At 41.8% G+C, this 17,989-nt stretch overlaps 1 protein-coding gene across 2 annotated transcripts in view; it reads right to left on the minus strand.

The window, feature by feature from the left end:
- The window catches only part of tmem104 (transmembrane protein 104), a 79,083-nt gene that overhangs the window by 48,305 nt on the left and 12,789 nt on the right, over nt 1–17,989 (minus strand). For both annotated transcript variants that reach the window (XM_005469081.4, XM_013269816.3), the window contains exons 7-9: nt 15,729–15,809; nt 6,920–7,019; nt 4,011–4,107 (exon numbers count right to left, since the gene is read on the minus strand). In XM_005469081.4, the coding sequence (XP_005469138.1) occupies nt 4,011–4,107; nt 6,920–7,019; nt 15,729–15,809 (278 nt within the window). The remainder of the gene's footprint in view (nt 1–4,010; nt 4,108–6,919; nt 7,020–15,728; nt 15,810–17,989) is intronic.

The following is a 17,989-nucleotide window of genomic DNA, read 5'->3' on the forward strand; positions in this document are numbered from 1 at the left end:
ATTATTTGTCAGCTGTCAGCCCATTATGATAAAGATCATATTATTTCTAGTTATTTCTAACTTATTAACACACACACTGAAAAATCTAACCCAAGGTGTGTAAGTTTAACTAATTTAGATCAGTGTAATGAACAATGAATTAAGTTTGTGTCATTACACAGATTTATATACAGTTCTCTGTTCCTCTTCATTTGTTCAAACTGCAACTTTTTGCTAGACAAGACTTATTCACATAATCCCACGCACGCACGCGCACACACACACACACGCACGCATGCACGGCGTTGACAGGTATAATTACGTGAAGGTTTATTGCCACTTCATTTCTGATAGAAATAGACGTTAAAAGTTACATCTACTCTTTCGGTGTTAGAACCCTGATGTCCATTCAAAGCGCTGTAACCGATTTTGTCTTTATCCGGTGGTGACCTCGAGCTCGCACTGAGACGGTTTGCTGCTAAGTGTGAAGTGGCTAGGATTGTGAGTTAGCACCTCCGAGTTTGAAGCTACGGGTCTGGAAAAGGGCGGAGGGCGCGCTCAGGGTTGGGAATGAAGCACCGCCCCAGGTGGAAGAGTCCTTGTCACAGGTGGGGTGAGAGCAGAGTGGGAGACTGACAGATGGATTGATGCAGCATCTGCAGTCACTGTCTACAGTGGTGTGGACGCTGTAACGTCCTACTTCGGTAAAGAGACACTTGAGCATGAAAGTGAATGTGTTAAGTATTAATTAATCTATGTCTTTACCCTCAACTACGGCCAGAAGCTGTGTGCAGTGACCAAACTATAGGTTGGTGGATAAAATGTGGCAGAAATGGGCTCCCTCTGAAGGTTGGCTGGGCTCAATCTTAGAGATAAGAGGAGCTCAGGGTAAAGCTGTCACTCCTACAAAAGAGCCAACTGAAAGGCTTTTGGTATCTGAGGATGAAACCTCCTGAACAGCACCTAGCTGAGCACTTTCCAACTGCGGCGAGTCCCCGACAGACCCAGGACTGCTGGAGAGATCGTATCTCTCAGCTGGCTTGGAAACAACTGCTTACATGGTTAGTTTGGTTTGGTGGCTGGACGGCATATTTTGTGCCTTTCCTAAACAATAGTCCATTGTTGCAAGTTTGAAATACCTCCACAGACAGCACAGTTTTCTTTTTAAGCATTTCAAAGCAACGGATAAAACTGCAGAGTAGCTGTTATTAGTGTATGAGAGTGTATGTCTTATAATTTATAGACATAATTCTGTTATTACTTAGCCATAAAAATCTTTTTTTTCCTCGTCTCACATAATCATGATTGATTGTAATGAAACTGTTGAATTAGTCTGCAAAACTGCAACTGTAAACGAAAAGTCCGGAGATCACAAATCAGCATTATTTAAATTAGTTTTATATAATAAGAAGCTTCACCCCAAAGGAGACAAAGGAGGGAAAAGTTCACTTATTAGGAAATTATTTTGTCTGCTCATTCTGTTAAATATAAGCAAGGACTGGACGAAGAGCGCGAGAGAGAGAGGAGAGAGAGAGGAGAGAGGCGAGAGGCGAGGCTCCGAAATTATTCAGGAGAAGATCAGCACATCGATCACTGTCTCAGTGCAAAGTTAAAGCTCGAGTGGAAATCACAGTTAAGACTTCAAGGACACAAAAACACTTCCTGTGGGCAGCTGAGGTGGGGTGGGTGGAGGGTGTCGGGGGAAGTTTGAGTGAAGAAGAGAACAGAAAATGTTGTTAAGATCAGAGTCTGACAGAAATGGAGGCGAGGCTGGGCACATTACGGCTTGTTCTTATGGGAGACAAAAATATCCATGCAGGGCGTACGAACATGGGCTGCTTGGGCCAAAAGAATATTTTTATCCAGTGCCCAGTGAAGTCATCACTGTGGAATACTGTTCCCTGGAAAACATGCTGTACTTGCACTGCTGAACAAACCGTATCTATTCAAACCTCTTGTACTGTCTTTGCTTTTTATGCCAGAAACAAACAAAGTCCACAAATTCACTGAAAGCAGTTTTTTCCTCACATGTGGTTCCCACATTTAACCACTGTCATGCTGTTTGTAAATGCAACTTGACTGAGGCAACACATCGAGCTGAACAGAGCCTGAGGGGACCACGAACTAAGGGGTTAGCAGGAAAGTTGTTAGCGTCTCAAAGGTCCAGAGCTGCAGCTTTAACTCCACAGGAAATACAAAATTCTCACAGATTATTGTAATAAAGAGTTAATGAATAAACAAAGTTGTGTAGAAAATGCAAACTACATGCAACAGCTTGCAGGTGATGCAGAAAATCCATAAATATATTTTTATGTTTACTGATAACAAGCTGCAGCAATTAGAAAATGGATCAGTTAATCTGTAGACCATTTACAAAGAATATTCAATCCATACAATTCATTTCACTTTGATCTGGCCACAAATTGATTTCCACATCTCCTTCATTAGGGTATGAGACAGACCTGAATGCACTCAGTGGCCTGTTCTGTTTAAATAAATGAGAAACCAACCAGCTCTGAGAAAGCCCTGAGTGATAAAATATTACATATTAACCCTTGAATTCAGAAGAATGCTGATTTTCTGCAAACATTGTTCTCTTAATTTGCTTTGGGTCTTTTTTTTTTTTTTGTGACTGAAACAGGCGGCATGCATTTTGTGCTAAGAGTCAAGTATCTACTTTTTATGTTAGCATGCTCAGAGCCTGAAGCAGAAAGCCTGAGTAACAAAGAGAGGCTGATAACCACCATCATGCCACCTCTCATCTCTGACTGGACTTCAGGTTTTGTTCCGAATGAAGCTTGAAGCGGAGAGGGTGAGCAGGTTCAAATACCTGGGCATCTACATCAGTGAGGACCTCACCTGGACATTTAACACCACACAGCTGGTTAACAGGGCCGAGGAACTTTAATATGTCACCTAAGACCCTCAGAGACTTCTACAGCTGCATGGTTGAGAGCATCTCAACACAGCAACGCCAATGCTACAACTAAACTGCCCTCTCTGCAGAGTCCACAGGACGCCTGCCTCCATCATCACAGACCCACCTCCAACATGGACTGTTCACACTTCTACCCTCATGTGGAGGTATGAAAGTGTGAAATCTAAGATGTGCAGACGAAAGAACTCTTTCTTCCCGCTGCCATTAAACAGAAGTTAACCTTGGCCTACTTTCATCTACGACTGTCTGCATTTCTCAGTTTGCACACTCACTGCTGTCTGCTGCACATACAGCTGATCAAGTACTCCAAACTGCATAAATATGCACATAACTCATGGCAGCTCAGATTCTTTTATTTTATTTCTATAGTTCTATTTTTTGCACATCTTATATTTCAACTACATTTTTGATATGCTTTTTTTAATAATCATTTTTTAATTATAATTTATTCTACTTAACTGTTTTATATGTGGATTTTGCTGTTTGCCATCTGTTGTGGACATCAATGGAAGAATGGCACAATTGTACATGGAAATGACAATAACACTTTGAGAGCAAACTGAAAAGCCTGGTTGGGTTGGACTTGTACACCAGCCAGGTGTATTCTGTTGTTGCTAACTTTTCTCAATTAGATTTTAAAAACATGTTTGACAGTTGCAAAAACCGCACATGAGAGAAACAGAAATGTGAAAACCTCTGTGGTGAAAGCTATCCACTTCTTTGCACATTTCAGCCGGAAGACAAACAAAAAGAACAAAGTTCTGCATGTCTGCTGATCCAGAGGATGCTTTCAGCTGCTATGAATACAGGCGTGGCTTTAAATTGTCACACCTTTTGGTGTGTCCCAAACAAAAACACACTATAAGTTGAATCTTTAGTTGGTGGCTTGCACCGGTTAGTTGGATGTTGGAGGGATTTGTTAGAGCAGCTACAGTATGCCAGCTCACCACAGTTTGGCCTTAGTCCTAACATTTTGAGGTCAACTGACTGTGGCTGCAGAACTGGGCTAAGTTCCACTTCCCGAGGCTTGAAAAGTGACCGTTAGCTGGAAACTGATAAAAGTAGGGTAAAAAATGAATAAATAAACCCTTACCAGAAACACTCGGTACGCATCTTTCCTCGTGACAGAGCCCCAGCACGGATCTGTGTCGTTGTACTTCACACTTCCAGCGCTGCAGGAGTGGTTTCCACTGCAGGCAGTCACAAAAAACAGAGCTTCATGTTAAACCCCGTCACCTGTCGGCTGTGTGAAACACCCAAACCGTCACCGCGGCTCTCACTCTGACTCTAACTTTTATCAAAGGTTTAATTTAAAATGTCTGTGTTTACACAACATCAGGGACAAAGATCTCCGCTGAAGGACAAGCTTTAGAGCGTATCACTTAAGAGTGATCACTAACCCTGTCACTGTTGTGTAACAAAGCAAGCGTTAGGAAAATCATCTAGTTCTGTCAGTGTTACTAGGAGGTCTCCAGTTTGTGCCTTCAGGCGAGGCACACGGCTTCTGAAGTCTCAGTTACATCTCACATTCGCTCTAGCTGGAAGGTTAGCAAGGTTGGGACCACAGTGAGGAGAATTTAATACAACGAGACCGCATCAGCATGCCACACCCTTGGACAGGATGGGGAGGTCAGTTTTGTCATCACACCAATTAGAAGAGGAAAGGACACATTTAATACTGTGAGCAACTGTGAATTTTAAAGTTATAAATTAATAAATAAAAATATTTACATTAAAATTTCCCTTCAAACTTTAAGAAAAACAAGGCAATCAAGTGTAAAGTTCATCAGTCGTTTAGTCTTGCATCTGAATGATGTCATTGAGAGGGGGCATCGCTTATATGGTCACGAGGAGAAGCCATGAACTTAAAGCGAGAAAGAAGGGAGATAAAATGACTTTTTTCATACAGATGAACGCAGAGGCCCAATTTAATAGAAACAAGGATCATTTTGAACAGGAAATCATGCAAAGCTACCCTAGCAGAGTCAAAGAACAAAAATATGGAGCTGAAAATGAGAACAACAGGTCCCTTTAAGCACATGTAGTATGTTTTTCCTTCTACTTCCATTTTGGCTTGTGTTTTAAAGCCACCACACTAGGACTGGGTGATATGACCCAAAATTCATATATCGATATTTTTAAAAAACTCGATGTATCGTCCAGTCCTACACCACACCTGTTTCCTTTACAGTAGCCCTTTTTTTGCCCCCTCTCTAAAAGCCTGAATGTTTACCAAGGGTTGGATTGTTCCCCCATTAACAGCCGAGAATAGACTGCTCTCAGACAGCTCAGTTTTACACTGCTGTTGATGATGATGACATGTTGGTACAAAAATAAGGTTCAGACATTGTAATCTTTAAAACTAGGGTTAGACGACTGGATGGATGTGTTAGCAATCCCAAGTGTCCATCACAGGTCATTTTGTTTTTTCCATCATAATCATTTGCTTACTTTGTGCTTTTTGAGAATTCAGCTCAGTAAAGCATTCTGTTGTAAAGCACAACTGTTAAACGGCACACAAGGTGGGGGTTCATTCTTTAGAAAGAGGAGATTAAGACACTTTTAAACTTACTGAGATGAAAATGATCTCAAACCGACAGAGTGTAAGGTGACCTCAAACTCACAAAAAGTCACTGAAATAAATCCGTTAATAAAGGATTGTGCATTATAGCTTCCTTAAAACTTCTTTGAAACTGCCTGAAACTATTAAAAAAAAAAAAATCACTGTCAGAAACTGTCACAATCCACAAATAATAAAACAACACTGAAGGCAGAATGACTATTTCTGTGATCTGGGCTCTGAAGGGCTGAGTCCACTATAACTATATATGAAATACCTCATTTTCACCCAGACACTCGCAATAAAAACCTTTCTGGAAGCAAATCAACACGACTCAGGCGCCAGCAGCACCGGTATGAGGTGAGCAGGCCTAAAGGTGAGAGCGAGGCTTTATTGTCTTAATCTCGGGTTCAGCAGGTCACAACAGGACTAAAGAGAAAGGACAGAGGAGCCAATGAGAAGAAGACGGGCGTGCTTCATTGTGCCAAAAGTAAAAGCACAAAGGTTATGAATACTTTTCACGAAGAATATGACCAGTAATCCCCAATTTTCAGCTTCGTATATTTAGGCTTGGACTCTACTTGAGCAGCTTTGCCACTTTAGCCCCACCCCCTTTAAGGCTGCACTCCCTATTAGCCAACTTTGTGATTGGCTGCCCCTCAAAGAGATGTTCTGAATGCCAGGTGGGCGGGGTTTCTGCACTCAGAACAGCCAGAAGTGGAACAGACGGCGATCACAAGATAATGTTTAATAAAGGAGTAATTTCAGCAAAATAGCTGAAAATTTATTACACTGGCTCCTACACCAATGTCCAAATTAATTTGAGTAAATAAATGAAAACAGTTTCAATAATACAAAAGTAAACTCAGTATTTATGTGCTTTCAGTTTTGTTATAAAGTCAATACCCATAAAAGAATTGAGACTAATACTTATTAATAGTCCCGATAAGATTCTACAACAGCACACACTCTTTTATTGGCACGCGTTTCCAAACAATAGGAAGAAATTAGAAGTGAAGTTAAACCACAACAGAAATGTCCAGGTGTTTAAAAAAAACACAGCGGATTGTGGTGGTTGAAGGTAGCTGCTCTCAGGAGGCTGCTCCCAGAAAAATGCTTTGCAGTGCTTCACCACATGTCTCAAAGCAAAATGGGGCTTGCAGCAGAGAGGACCCTTGTTATTCAATGTTAATTAATTCTGTACAACTTCACAAGCGCCTCCTATGAACTGGCCCTATGAAGTCCAGCGAGTAGAAGTTCCTGAGTATTTAGAAGTCTGACCTGAATGAAATCACTAAAGTGAGAAGAGATTACCTGTACATACACTGACCTCTATGGTTTGAAACTTTAGCCATGTTTAATCTAGAGAATAAGGACAAGCAGAGTAGGTCTACTTCTAATATGATCTCTTTATTTTGAAATAAATCCAAAAATAATCCTACCAGGCAACTTCCATCAGCGATATCGGCACAGCTGCTGCGTAGATGGCCAGGTCTCCATAAAGATAGACTATGATGCAGATGTAGAACATATTGACACCGACTGAAAGACAAAAACAAAAACATTAATGTATTAATCAGTCAGGGATGCATTGTACTCAGTGCTGAGAAAAGCTACGGACGTTAGTCATAGATTAAAGACTTTCTAAAACGATGACGCATTTTAGTCATGTGATGCAGTCATGTGACCAGTTAAACAAAGATAGCGGAGGGCATTATACAGCGGTTGTTTTGATTGCTGATTAATTCTCACTCGCTTTTGCGCATGCGCAGGACTGGAGCGTAAGCGTTTTCATCCGTTTCAATGTCGACGCACAACTCAGTGAAAACGACTGAAAACATTAGTGTGGACGCGGAGCGCTTTCAGACGAAAACGCCGTTTTCAATTCTATCCGGGCCTAGTGTGGACGTAGCCTAAGGCATTCCCTGGGCCCCAGCAAGAACACCTCACCTAGGAAGAACCCAGCAGGCATCATGGTCAAGTGGCTCCTCGAAATATGGAACCAGCTCTACTCGGAGCTCCTCACCCTCTCGCTAAGGTGAGACATCCTTCAGAGGCTCAGTTCCACCTCTTGTATCAGCAATCTCATTCTTTCCCTAACCAAAGCTGACGTAGACTGACCTGTAAATCAACAACTCTCCTTTCATAACAACAGACCAGTACGACATCCACGCACTGTGGAAACTACCTAGAACTAAGGATACTCAAAACCGCCATAAATATACTGATGGGACATTTACGTTTGAGTTTGAGGACAGGAGTCTTTTTCAGAGTTTCTGACACAAAGAAGGGTAGAGCGTTGATGGACGGTTGGTTTCCAGATTCGGTGAGGTGTTTAAGGACAACTTGGATCCAAACTGAGTGCAGATGGCAACTCAACAAATGATGGACTTTGAAATGCGCCATCAGGGATTAGCAGGCAGCAGGCAGACACGTGGACAGAGCCACCACAGCCTGGTGTGGGTCACTCCTGTGTGCACCTACCACTCCCCATTAGCTTAGAATTTGGTAATTATGTTTGTGTGACGCAGACGATCTTTACAGATCACCAAAGCACGGCTGGTTTCTCTACGCGAATAAAAACAGCAAGTAACACGAGATCAATAAGTGACAAGAAGACGCAGTTTTCATTTTTAGCAGCCATCTCAACATTTCATCATGAAATATGACCGATGGACCACGAGTGTGAAACTTTGCCATCTCTATTAAAATGTACTCTCATCTACACCTCTGCTCATTACATCCCTCCATCCCTTTTCTGGGACAGCGGCCTGCACAGCGTAAGCACGTCTTACTGGTTCAATGAAATTTATTAATAGCGTTAATCAAAAAAAACCTAATCGCTCCATGAAGGGAATTTTCCTCATCAGCTTTTACTCTTTACGAGTTCTTTAACCATCTGTCCTCCTCTCGCCATGCAGCCAAGATCGAGAGCTTTCACCAGCAGACACATCAACACGGTGCCCCACACATCCATCATCCTCTTGAATTCTTAGAAGGGGTTTCGACCGTCCAACCGGACCCCTCAGCTAATTCATTACTGCCAAGGAAATTAGAGCATACAGTCGATTAAAAAGAAATAAAAGTTGACAGATTTACGGCTTTAAGGGCTACACTGCTTCTTTTAGGGCTGAGGGTGCCCATCAAACAGTTAAATTAAGCAGTGACAGAAGTTGGAAACACGAGGAAGTGGCAGCCTAATAAACAACCATTCATCTCGTTGTAATTAAAGCTGTCAGCTGACTCACAACAGTCAGAATGCAACATTAGAGTCTGGAGCCCTAAAAGAGTAATCCGAGTCTAATTTAGCCCATACTCTATTAGAGTGTGCTGGTTATTATCATTATAAGAAAATGAAACAATTAATCATGTGGTCAATAAAGTGTCAAAATGTAACATACCCATTACATTTTAATAGCATATGTACCACGTATGTCATGGTGAACGGCTTGTTCTGTTAGAAACAAAGACGCAGTCACGTGAAAAATAAACAGGACGGGGGTTTTGCAGGACTTTACGCAGGCCTGCACAAAGAACACCCGTACTGCAATTAAAAGGGGAGCAGCAGCCAGGTGCTGCTAATCAAATGCACTCTATTAATTAGTCACCAGTAAATGTGAGAACCTCTATAAAAGCTGTAGTCTTGGCACCCAAAGATCTGACCGTGCAAAAAACCCAAGAACTGCATCTCAGACTCCACAGGCCTCAGTTAGCACGTTAAAGGTCAAAGTTCATGAAAGCACAATTAGAAAAAAACTGAACAAGTACGGCTTGTTTGAAAAAACATGGCAGTACGGACAAACCACAAGACTTCTGGAACAATGTCCTTAAAGAGATGAGACCGAATTGGAGATAACTGATGATAATGCACAGCACCACAAGTAGAGAAAACCAAACACAGAACATCAATAAAAACACATACAAAAGGTGATGATTAGAGCACCTTGCAGTCACCGAGTCGCCCATAAACTCCTCAGTATACCAAAGTATTCTAGAGTCAAATATAAAGTTAAAGCTTGGCCCAAACTGGATCATAAAACAGGACAATGATCTCAAGCACAGCAGCAAATCTACAGCAGAAAAGCTGAAAAAGAATAAAAGGTGCTGCACTCTTCCAAAGTCCAGACCTCAACCTGTGGTGGGACTTCCACAAAGCTGCAAACCTCAATGACCTGAAGCAGCGCTATAAAGAAGAATGGGCCAAGAATGTGACAGACTGATACAGTCATACAGAAAACGGTTACTTCAGGTCATTGCTGCTAAATGTGGTTCTGCAAGCTGCTGGAATATGGTGTGAGCTTAGATGTTAACCTGCTTGCTTTGTCTGCACTGAGTCTGGCTTTCACACCAAGGTTACTGTGCCTTCGTATTGTAATATGTATTGTAATACTACAGAAAGTACAGGTGCAGGAATTAAACGGCAGGTATTTCCACACAATCCCAAGTTCAGAATCTGCTGCAAACTAACGACAGCACTGTGGTCAGCACCTCGCACTATGATGACCTAAAAATGTCCGGGTTCAGACTGGACAGGCATTAATAATTTGAACATGGATGAGACTTATCATTGAGAAACAGGTAGCAGGGCATTCTGCTGCTGCAGTCGGTAAATGATAGCAAGGCGAGCGCTCCACATGACCACGGGTGTGCAGGCCTTCGCTGCACCGCAACTAATTTTTCCCAATTACCCCGAGCCGCAGGCAAGCGGGCTACAAAATGGGCCTTCATGTAGGAGCTGAGGACTCCATGTAGCTGTGAAACACCACCACCATCCATCAGCACATTTCCTCTGACTGACAGCAGACATGAAAACCTGCCCGCGAGGAGCCGAGAGAACAGCACAAAGACCACATTTAGTTAAGACTACAAGGAGACTTTGGAGGGATTTAATACCATTTAAGTCCTAGGATAATATTTTATTCGTACTGTGGTACTAAGCCACCTGTGGCCTGCTCTTTAAGGTGAAGCAGTTTCGTTTTGTGATGCCTGAAAATGAGCTGTCACCTTATGGAAAACCTCTGAAATGACAGGAAGAGAGAGAATCTTAACTTTTATTCGGACCTCTAGTCACCCTCTCCTCAGATTCCAGTTCTGTGAGATTATCAAAGGGAAATTCTGATGAACACAAACTACAAACAGTCACTAATCAAACTGATATGGAGACATCACCACCATTAAGAGTCTGTTTCCAAAGGTAAGTAAACAGAAATGGAAAAATTAGGTCAACACACGACTTCTGTGTGATCCAGGTAAAATCACACCAAACCTGTCAGCACAAACACAGTCTTTTAAACATTAACACACACTTTAATCATGTCTATATTGATTTCTGTCTGAAAATGAGGACGCCATGTTTTTTTTTTTTTACTCTAAATCAGGGATGTCAAACATAAGGCCTGGGGGCCTGAATCAGCCCAGCAAAGACTCCGTTGGAGCCGCTGGACGGCTTGAAATATTTATCATGTAGAAAAACTGAGATGTGCTGCTGAAATTGCATTTCTTTATCTTATACTAAGGGATGAATGTGTAGTTAAACGTCTTTACACTCACAGAAAGAGGAGTTTCACTCGTCCAGCTGTATGTGGCCATCGATGTGAAATGAGTTTGACATCCCTGCACTAAACAATCACTGATCTCTCAGATTAACATCTGAAGAATATGTTAGAACCTGCAAAGCTCCAGCTGGTTTGGTTTTAAAAAAAACAGTAACTGCGATAATGAGTCCATGTTTTTCAATGGATCCTAAATGCTTAAATTTACTTTAAATGACACAAAATTAAAAAAATGCTCTCACTAACAAAATGCACACTGATTATTATGTTTTGTAATAAAGTAAAACGTGATGCAAAAAAAGTTTTATAATCTTTTTGTCGAAACACAAAAGAGACAAAATTCCTGAGAAGCTTTCATTGTTTGGTCATTTCACCTGCAAACTGTGGCATTAACACAACGTCATAAACGTTCACTCCTCAAGGTGGTTTTCTAAATGATTGCTTACTATGATATTCTGCAGTAACAGCAACAGGAGTAGTAATGTCCAGGAATTACATTAAACACTCGGCTTTCCATCAGTCCGATTCCATGAAGCAGTCTTTCGCTCCTGCACTGATGGACGGTTGTTTGTCTGTTTCACAGATTACAAACGCAGCGAGAGGGCTGGAGAGCATCAGGCCACGGGTGAAGACAGCTGAATGACAATAAGGACAACAAGACAGGAAGTGCTGGCGCTAGTTAGTTAGCAAAATAAAAGTATTGCCTACTTGTGAATCTCTAGGAAAGCAGATGGTTCTATCACATGGATGAAACCACTGCAAGTTACACAGACAAAGGTATGCAGTAGTACAAGGGGGGATAGAACAGAAATAAAGCCTTCCTGGAGCAGACCGCTTTCCCAGGACTGAACTTGTGACGTTGACCAAAACTTTGAAATTAACTTATCCTAAATCTGTTACAGGAAACAGGCGTATGTGCGACTTATAGAAAATGATCAGGAGCCATGCTGGAGCAAACGTGCCCATTCATCTTCCCAGTGGCCCTGCTGGTTTTCATTTTGCCAGAGCTCTGCATGCACAAGTATGACATTTAAGTAAAAGTCACTCACGTATTAAAAATGGACGTGCCCATGTTTGTCTCTCATTAAAGACAGAGGTCTGTGTTACAACAGATAAATCAGTATTCATGTCCATGGCGCTCCATATGTCAGGGGAAGGACGGCTCGCGTTGAAGAAACAATCGTTCTGTTTGCAGAGCCGTGGACAAACGGCAAATCATATCAAAAGTATGAAACGCCGGGACGAGACGCTGATGCGAGGGCGGCACTCCCGTTCGCCTCTCTCTCTCTGCCTTTGTGACTTTAGCCAAAGTCGTCTCCTAATCAACTTTTGAATCGTCAATGTGAAGGTTATAGTAGCACCTTTCCACAGAGGTGCAGATAAACCTGCCTCCATCAACATTCCTGTCAGTGGCTGCAGGTCAGGCTGATACGATATCCATGGCCTTATTCCAAGCCTGCCTTACCGCTGCTGCCACCATCACGTCAATTTCAGCCCAGGAGGAAGTCGAATGCCCTCTAAGAGTGCCTATTCAACAGCAGGAGAGATGCCTTTTAATTGCTTGCTACGGTGCGGGACAGGAAGACAGTGTGCAATCACGCCTGCAGGTCTGAAGAATTGAGGGAGGTGATAAAACTGTTTTAAAGTCCTGTAACTTTAGCACAGCGTGAAGGCGTTTGTTTGCACCCATTCTTGTTAATAACGCATGAAGAGTGCTGAATGCGCCTGTCAGTAAAGACTGCAGTCTGCCCTCAGCTCATTTTGTTTTACTTGGCTTTCCAAGAAAAGACAACTGCCGGCTGTCAGATGTCAACATCTGTCCCCTCACGCCCATAATCCCTCACAACTTAGGGTTGGGGGTTTTTTGGACTTGGGTTGGATTAAGTTGTCGCCTCGGAAAAGAAACAAAACTGCTCAGCCCAGGCATAAAGAAATAGTCCCTGAAAGACTGGCTGGGATTATGTTTCATTTACATTTTTAATTTTAGAGAAAAACTGTAAACTCTGAATAAACACCGACTGACATACAGAACCAAAAAATAAATACGTATCTCGATTTTTCCCTCATTATCAGATTATCTGCTGATTATTTTCATCTATTATAGCAAAAACAATCAACTCAAATTGAATTAATATTCATATATAAAGACGAGAGACAAACACACTGTTCAGCTCACTTTATGTGTACCTCAGTGACGAGTGTTTCCTAGCAGTTGTATCAGTCCTCAGGAGGTGTTTACATGAATTCAAATTAGCCTGAGCATGTAAAGGTCACGTGAAGTAAAGTGGCCACTGAATGAGTCTGTCAAACGCTTTCCTTACACTAATAAACAATGCCCATATCAGGAGTGTGTCATTTAGGTTTTTATTATGGTTTTATTATGAATTTAAGAAGCTTGCAAAGGATAAAGTGCTGCTGAAGGGCCTGAAAGATCCCTTTGTAGTCACCTTTTGTGGCTCGAGAGAAAGCAGATCATGCAATAATCAGAAGGTCTTTGGTTTGATGAAAGCCTTGACCTGCAACCAGGGTGTGATCAGTGTGTACGTATGTCTACGATCAAAGTGCTGTATGTGTGTATTTCAATAAGATTTTGACTTTTAAGCTGGGTTTAGACTCCATTACATCGAAAGGCCAACAAAGGTTCAGAGTTCATGTTTGGAATGAAAATGGGCGTCGTGGACAACACTCCATTTAAGTTCCCACAGAAGTTTCCTCCCTTCTGTTATGCTGACTGGTGAGAGTAAAGAGACGTCTGCTATCGGTGTCAGCGGTGAGGTTTTTGTTTTTCCTACCACTCAGTCCAGCGTGCTGGGGCTAGTTCACTTTTTTCAGGAAACTGGGAACACACAACTCGACGCAGCGTCCCTACAGCAGCAAAGAGCCAAACATTCAGAAGGTGCTTTTTATATTTATGACACCAATTTGGTGATTTAGGAATATGATATTATTATAGAATGTAATATTTCAGACACATTAAAGTTAAAGACATTTCTCTAACTTTTGCTGTGTGCAGATTTGTATTTGGTTGTTGTTTTTTGTCCGTGGGGAAGTTGCAGGTTGCCTTTTGGTGGCCAAACGATGCATCGTCAACATTCACAGCTCAGTTTAGTTTAAATTTTTTATTTATCAGCTGTTATAAATGCAGACATCAACAGATTAGCAAACAGAGAATATTGGCCGATAAATAAAGTCTGCGCTGCACTTTTTCAGTGAACCAACCCTGGAAAAACGCTCCCACCTGACTCTGTCAGCATCAGTTTTTCAGTGTGTTAAATGTAAAATTTTACCTTCACTATGAAAAATGATCTGAACTGGTCCGTTTGTTGCTTTGTTGTCTGTTAGTCTTGTGATTGACAAGACTATCAGCCAATATGCACACCTTGGACAATCCTGTTTTCTGACTAAAATGACGGAGGTCAACGAGCAAACACAGCGAGGGAAGCTTTCTCACGTCTTTGTGACCCAGGGAGTCGCTCCCTGCTGGCCATTAAACAGAATGCAGGTTTAAAACGCTTTAAGACGTCTACAGATTTGAATTTTTATTGACCCATATATTAAAAAGTCAATGACTGCTTATTATTACTGCATGACTGCAACAGACAAGAAGTGGATGAAGTGGACAGGAAGACTGGCGAGCAGGTAGAAGCTGAGCAGGTCGGTGTAATCGGGACAGAGAAAAGAGCTCCGTCTCTTTCCTCGTCCAGCACGTGTTGGGCTAATTCATTTCTGATCAGAGTCACTGGGCTGCTTCTCACCACATGAGGGAGAGAGAGGAGGAGAGAAAACTCATTTCCTTATTACCAGTCGATACCTGCCCGTGTTTCACCTGCATGGAGTCCGTTTCGTGGTGGGAAAGGTCGTCAGTGAGCCTCGTTTTTATGGGGTTTTTAAGCACCATAACCAGGCAGAACAGGCGAGTGAGTGACGAGCAGACTGGACGGAGCACACTGCAGCTTTAACAGCATGAGCTGCATGACGGCATGCATGAGTGCGTTCACACGTGTGGGTGTGAACATGGGCTCAGTGTTACACTGAGTGTGTGCCAAGTGCTCCACCTGGTGCCGAAACGCTGAAGGACCGAGCGTGTCAGTGCGATGTTGTTGTCGGAGCTTTGACCTTTTGTTGTTCCTCCTGCAACAACAGGGACGCTGCAGACTGTAGAGGCACCCGCGCCGGGTTAAGAAGAGCCGGCTGGATTAATGCAAGCGGACAAGAGGAGCGAGGAGACAAGGAGACGAGAGCACTGATATGAGCCTCGAGGCTTTGTCTGTCTCCGGTTCAAGGTGATTCTGCCTTTAATTCAACGGCAAAACTTCACAGAGAACTCATTATCCCCCAAATCATTCAGGAATTTGCCACAAGTGTAGGTTATACCCTCACTCACCTACTCACCCACCCACAAGCAAGGCAGGGAGATTAACAACCTTGATAGGGTCTCAAACAGGTAATTAAAACCAGAGGCAGTTTTTCCATTTATAATTACATCCAATTAAACTGCCAGCAGTCTTCCTTTTGTAAATGTGAGCACCGGACATTAAAAAAATATCTCTGCTGAATTATCCCACACAACCCTCACTACTCCTCCATATAAATGTTACACATGGCTAATGATGGCGACGTCGAAAGTTAATTGAATAATGGCTGAATAATGGGCAGAGAGAGGAGATGAAGAAGGAGCTGGAGGCGAGAAGATTATTACCTTTGTTGAAGAACATGGAGGCCATCTGACCCATCTCCACCCGCTCCACGATGTCAAAATGATCGGCCTGCCCTGATCTCTCTGTGAAGACAGGAAGCAGACGGCGGGAGTAAAGAACACGCCTCGTGCTGGGAGTCAGATAAGCCCAGACTGATATTAAAAATATATATATACAGACAAAAAACGCTTTGGTGTTTAAACTGGCCTAACATATAATAACTTCTTTATACTCGATTTAAAATGTGCTACAAATTTACTACATTTATTTAAAGAATTCATATTAAAGCATTTTAAAAAAATTTAACTTTTTTCTCAGAAAATACCAGAGATGATGATAATTATACTCAGAGGCTGTTCCACCCGTTTCATTTGTCAAATTGAGAAAATCTCACAAATATTTAATATAAAATTGCATAAAACTGACAATTTTTTACATTTTTGTTTGATAAATGACAAAGTATGAAATTCATGTTGTTAGCCAGTCACTGGAGCACCTGCTTGAGATGCCATTTCTCTACTGTTTCATGTTAATATTAACTTGTCTGTGTCTGCACTGCTGTCATGTGACTTGCTGATTCAGAGGAGCCTGAGACGGCACACCTCGACTTTAGCGCCTGGATCCAGAGCACGATGAATTTGTGATATATTAAGATGATGTCTCTTTTACGTGCATTTGTGAACACGTCCTGCAAAATGAGCAATTTTGCCCAATTGCATAAAGGTAACCTGTGCTAAGCAAGCCATGCAGATACATCTGTAACGTGTAATAACCCAGATAGCAAGACGACATTGAATCTATGTTGATTTTTCATCCGAACCGTCGTATATGGTCGGGGTTGAAATGCCAATGTTGTAACAACATTGAAATACTGTGGTAAACCGACGGTCTTACTATAGAGACGTTGTAACGATGTTGATTCACCGTTGTTTTTTTGTCATTGATATTTGATCTATTTATAGTCGACCAGGTGACAACAACAACGTCGAGAAAACGTCTATTTATAGTTGACGATCATTCGGCTCCGGTCACCATCAAAAACCATCGATTTGTAGTTGAGCATTAAATTGCACTGCAACTGATCAGGTATAAAGTACCAGAGAAAGTAGATTTATTGTTCATTTGTTATCAATGACTTGGTCTAGTTCACCAGCTTTAAAAAATCGTGTCTACGTGCAATTTATGTATAGTTGACCGGGAAATTAAAGCAGCGATCACTTGGACTATTCCGCAGCACCCCTCTCACATTGGTACATCCCCCCAGGTATTCATTGTCTTCTACAGTAGAGCGGGACATTTGATTTACTCTCAGCGAAATTGACCGGAGAAGGCATCAGTTCATGCACTGCGCTGGCCTGCACCACGATTAGTATAAGGTAAGAATGAATGATTTTTTTTTCCTACTTGTTATTTCCATGTTTACATTTGAATAACAGTAAAAAACTCGTTAATGTTGTACATTAACGAGTTTTTTTTTACTGTTATTTACGTCCGAAATTGTGTCTACTTCTTGCAATCCGTCAACAAATAAATTGCACTGCGAACAAAGTATATCAAGAAAGAAAAGATTTTCGTTTCATAATTTCTTCGTTATATTCCCTTACAAAGCTAGCTTTAACGCTTCGAGGTTTCCTTTGTTCTTGGAACAAAGGCGCTTGACCCAGACTTTCGCTCTGTAGTTGCTTAGTACTACAAAAAATTCTAAATCTGTGATATATGATTGATAAACGTAAAGTTAACTGTATAAACGTGTTCAATGACTTTGTTACTTTTGATGATTGGAGAGCACTCGCTTCAATTCGCACACGAAAACTTTAGACTCAGTTTGAATGCTCACGCAGCATGCCCACGTGACTGTACGTTGCACGCGTACGTGACTTTCCGTTTGTGCCTTGAATAATGAATAAGGCTACGTCCACATGTACCAGCGTATTTTTGAAACCGCTGATTTTTCTATGCGTTTGCACCTTTTGTCCACACGTAATGTATGTCTGGCCGTACGTTGTGTTTGTATTTCCAGGCACATTTCACGAAGCAGAACGCAGTCGTCAGAGATATCCACGTGAACGCTGTGATACGTCTGACCTTCAGTCCGAAGAAGAAACCCAGACCAGGCTTAAAAGAAAGCACAAGTAAAACCTTTTTATTCACAAACATATCTTTGATTGTTAAGAATTTATGATCTTGTCTTTTATACATATCTGCAATATCACCACATAATATAGTCCAAAAAGTGGAAGTTTGTAAACTTTTTAAAAATGCA

Source organism: Oreochromis niloticus, linkage group LG4 (assembly GCF_001858045.2).
Source record: "Oreochromis niloticus isolate F11D_XX linkage group LG4, O_niloticus_UMD_NMBU, whole genome shotgun sequence".
NCBI classification, from domain to species: Eukaryota; Metazoa; Chordata; class Actinopteri; order Cichliformes; family Cichlidae; genus Oreochromis; species Oreochromis niloticus.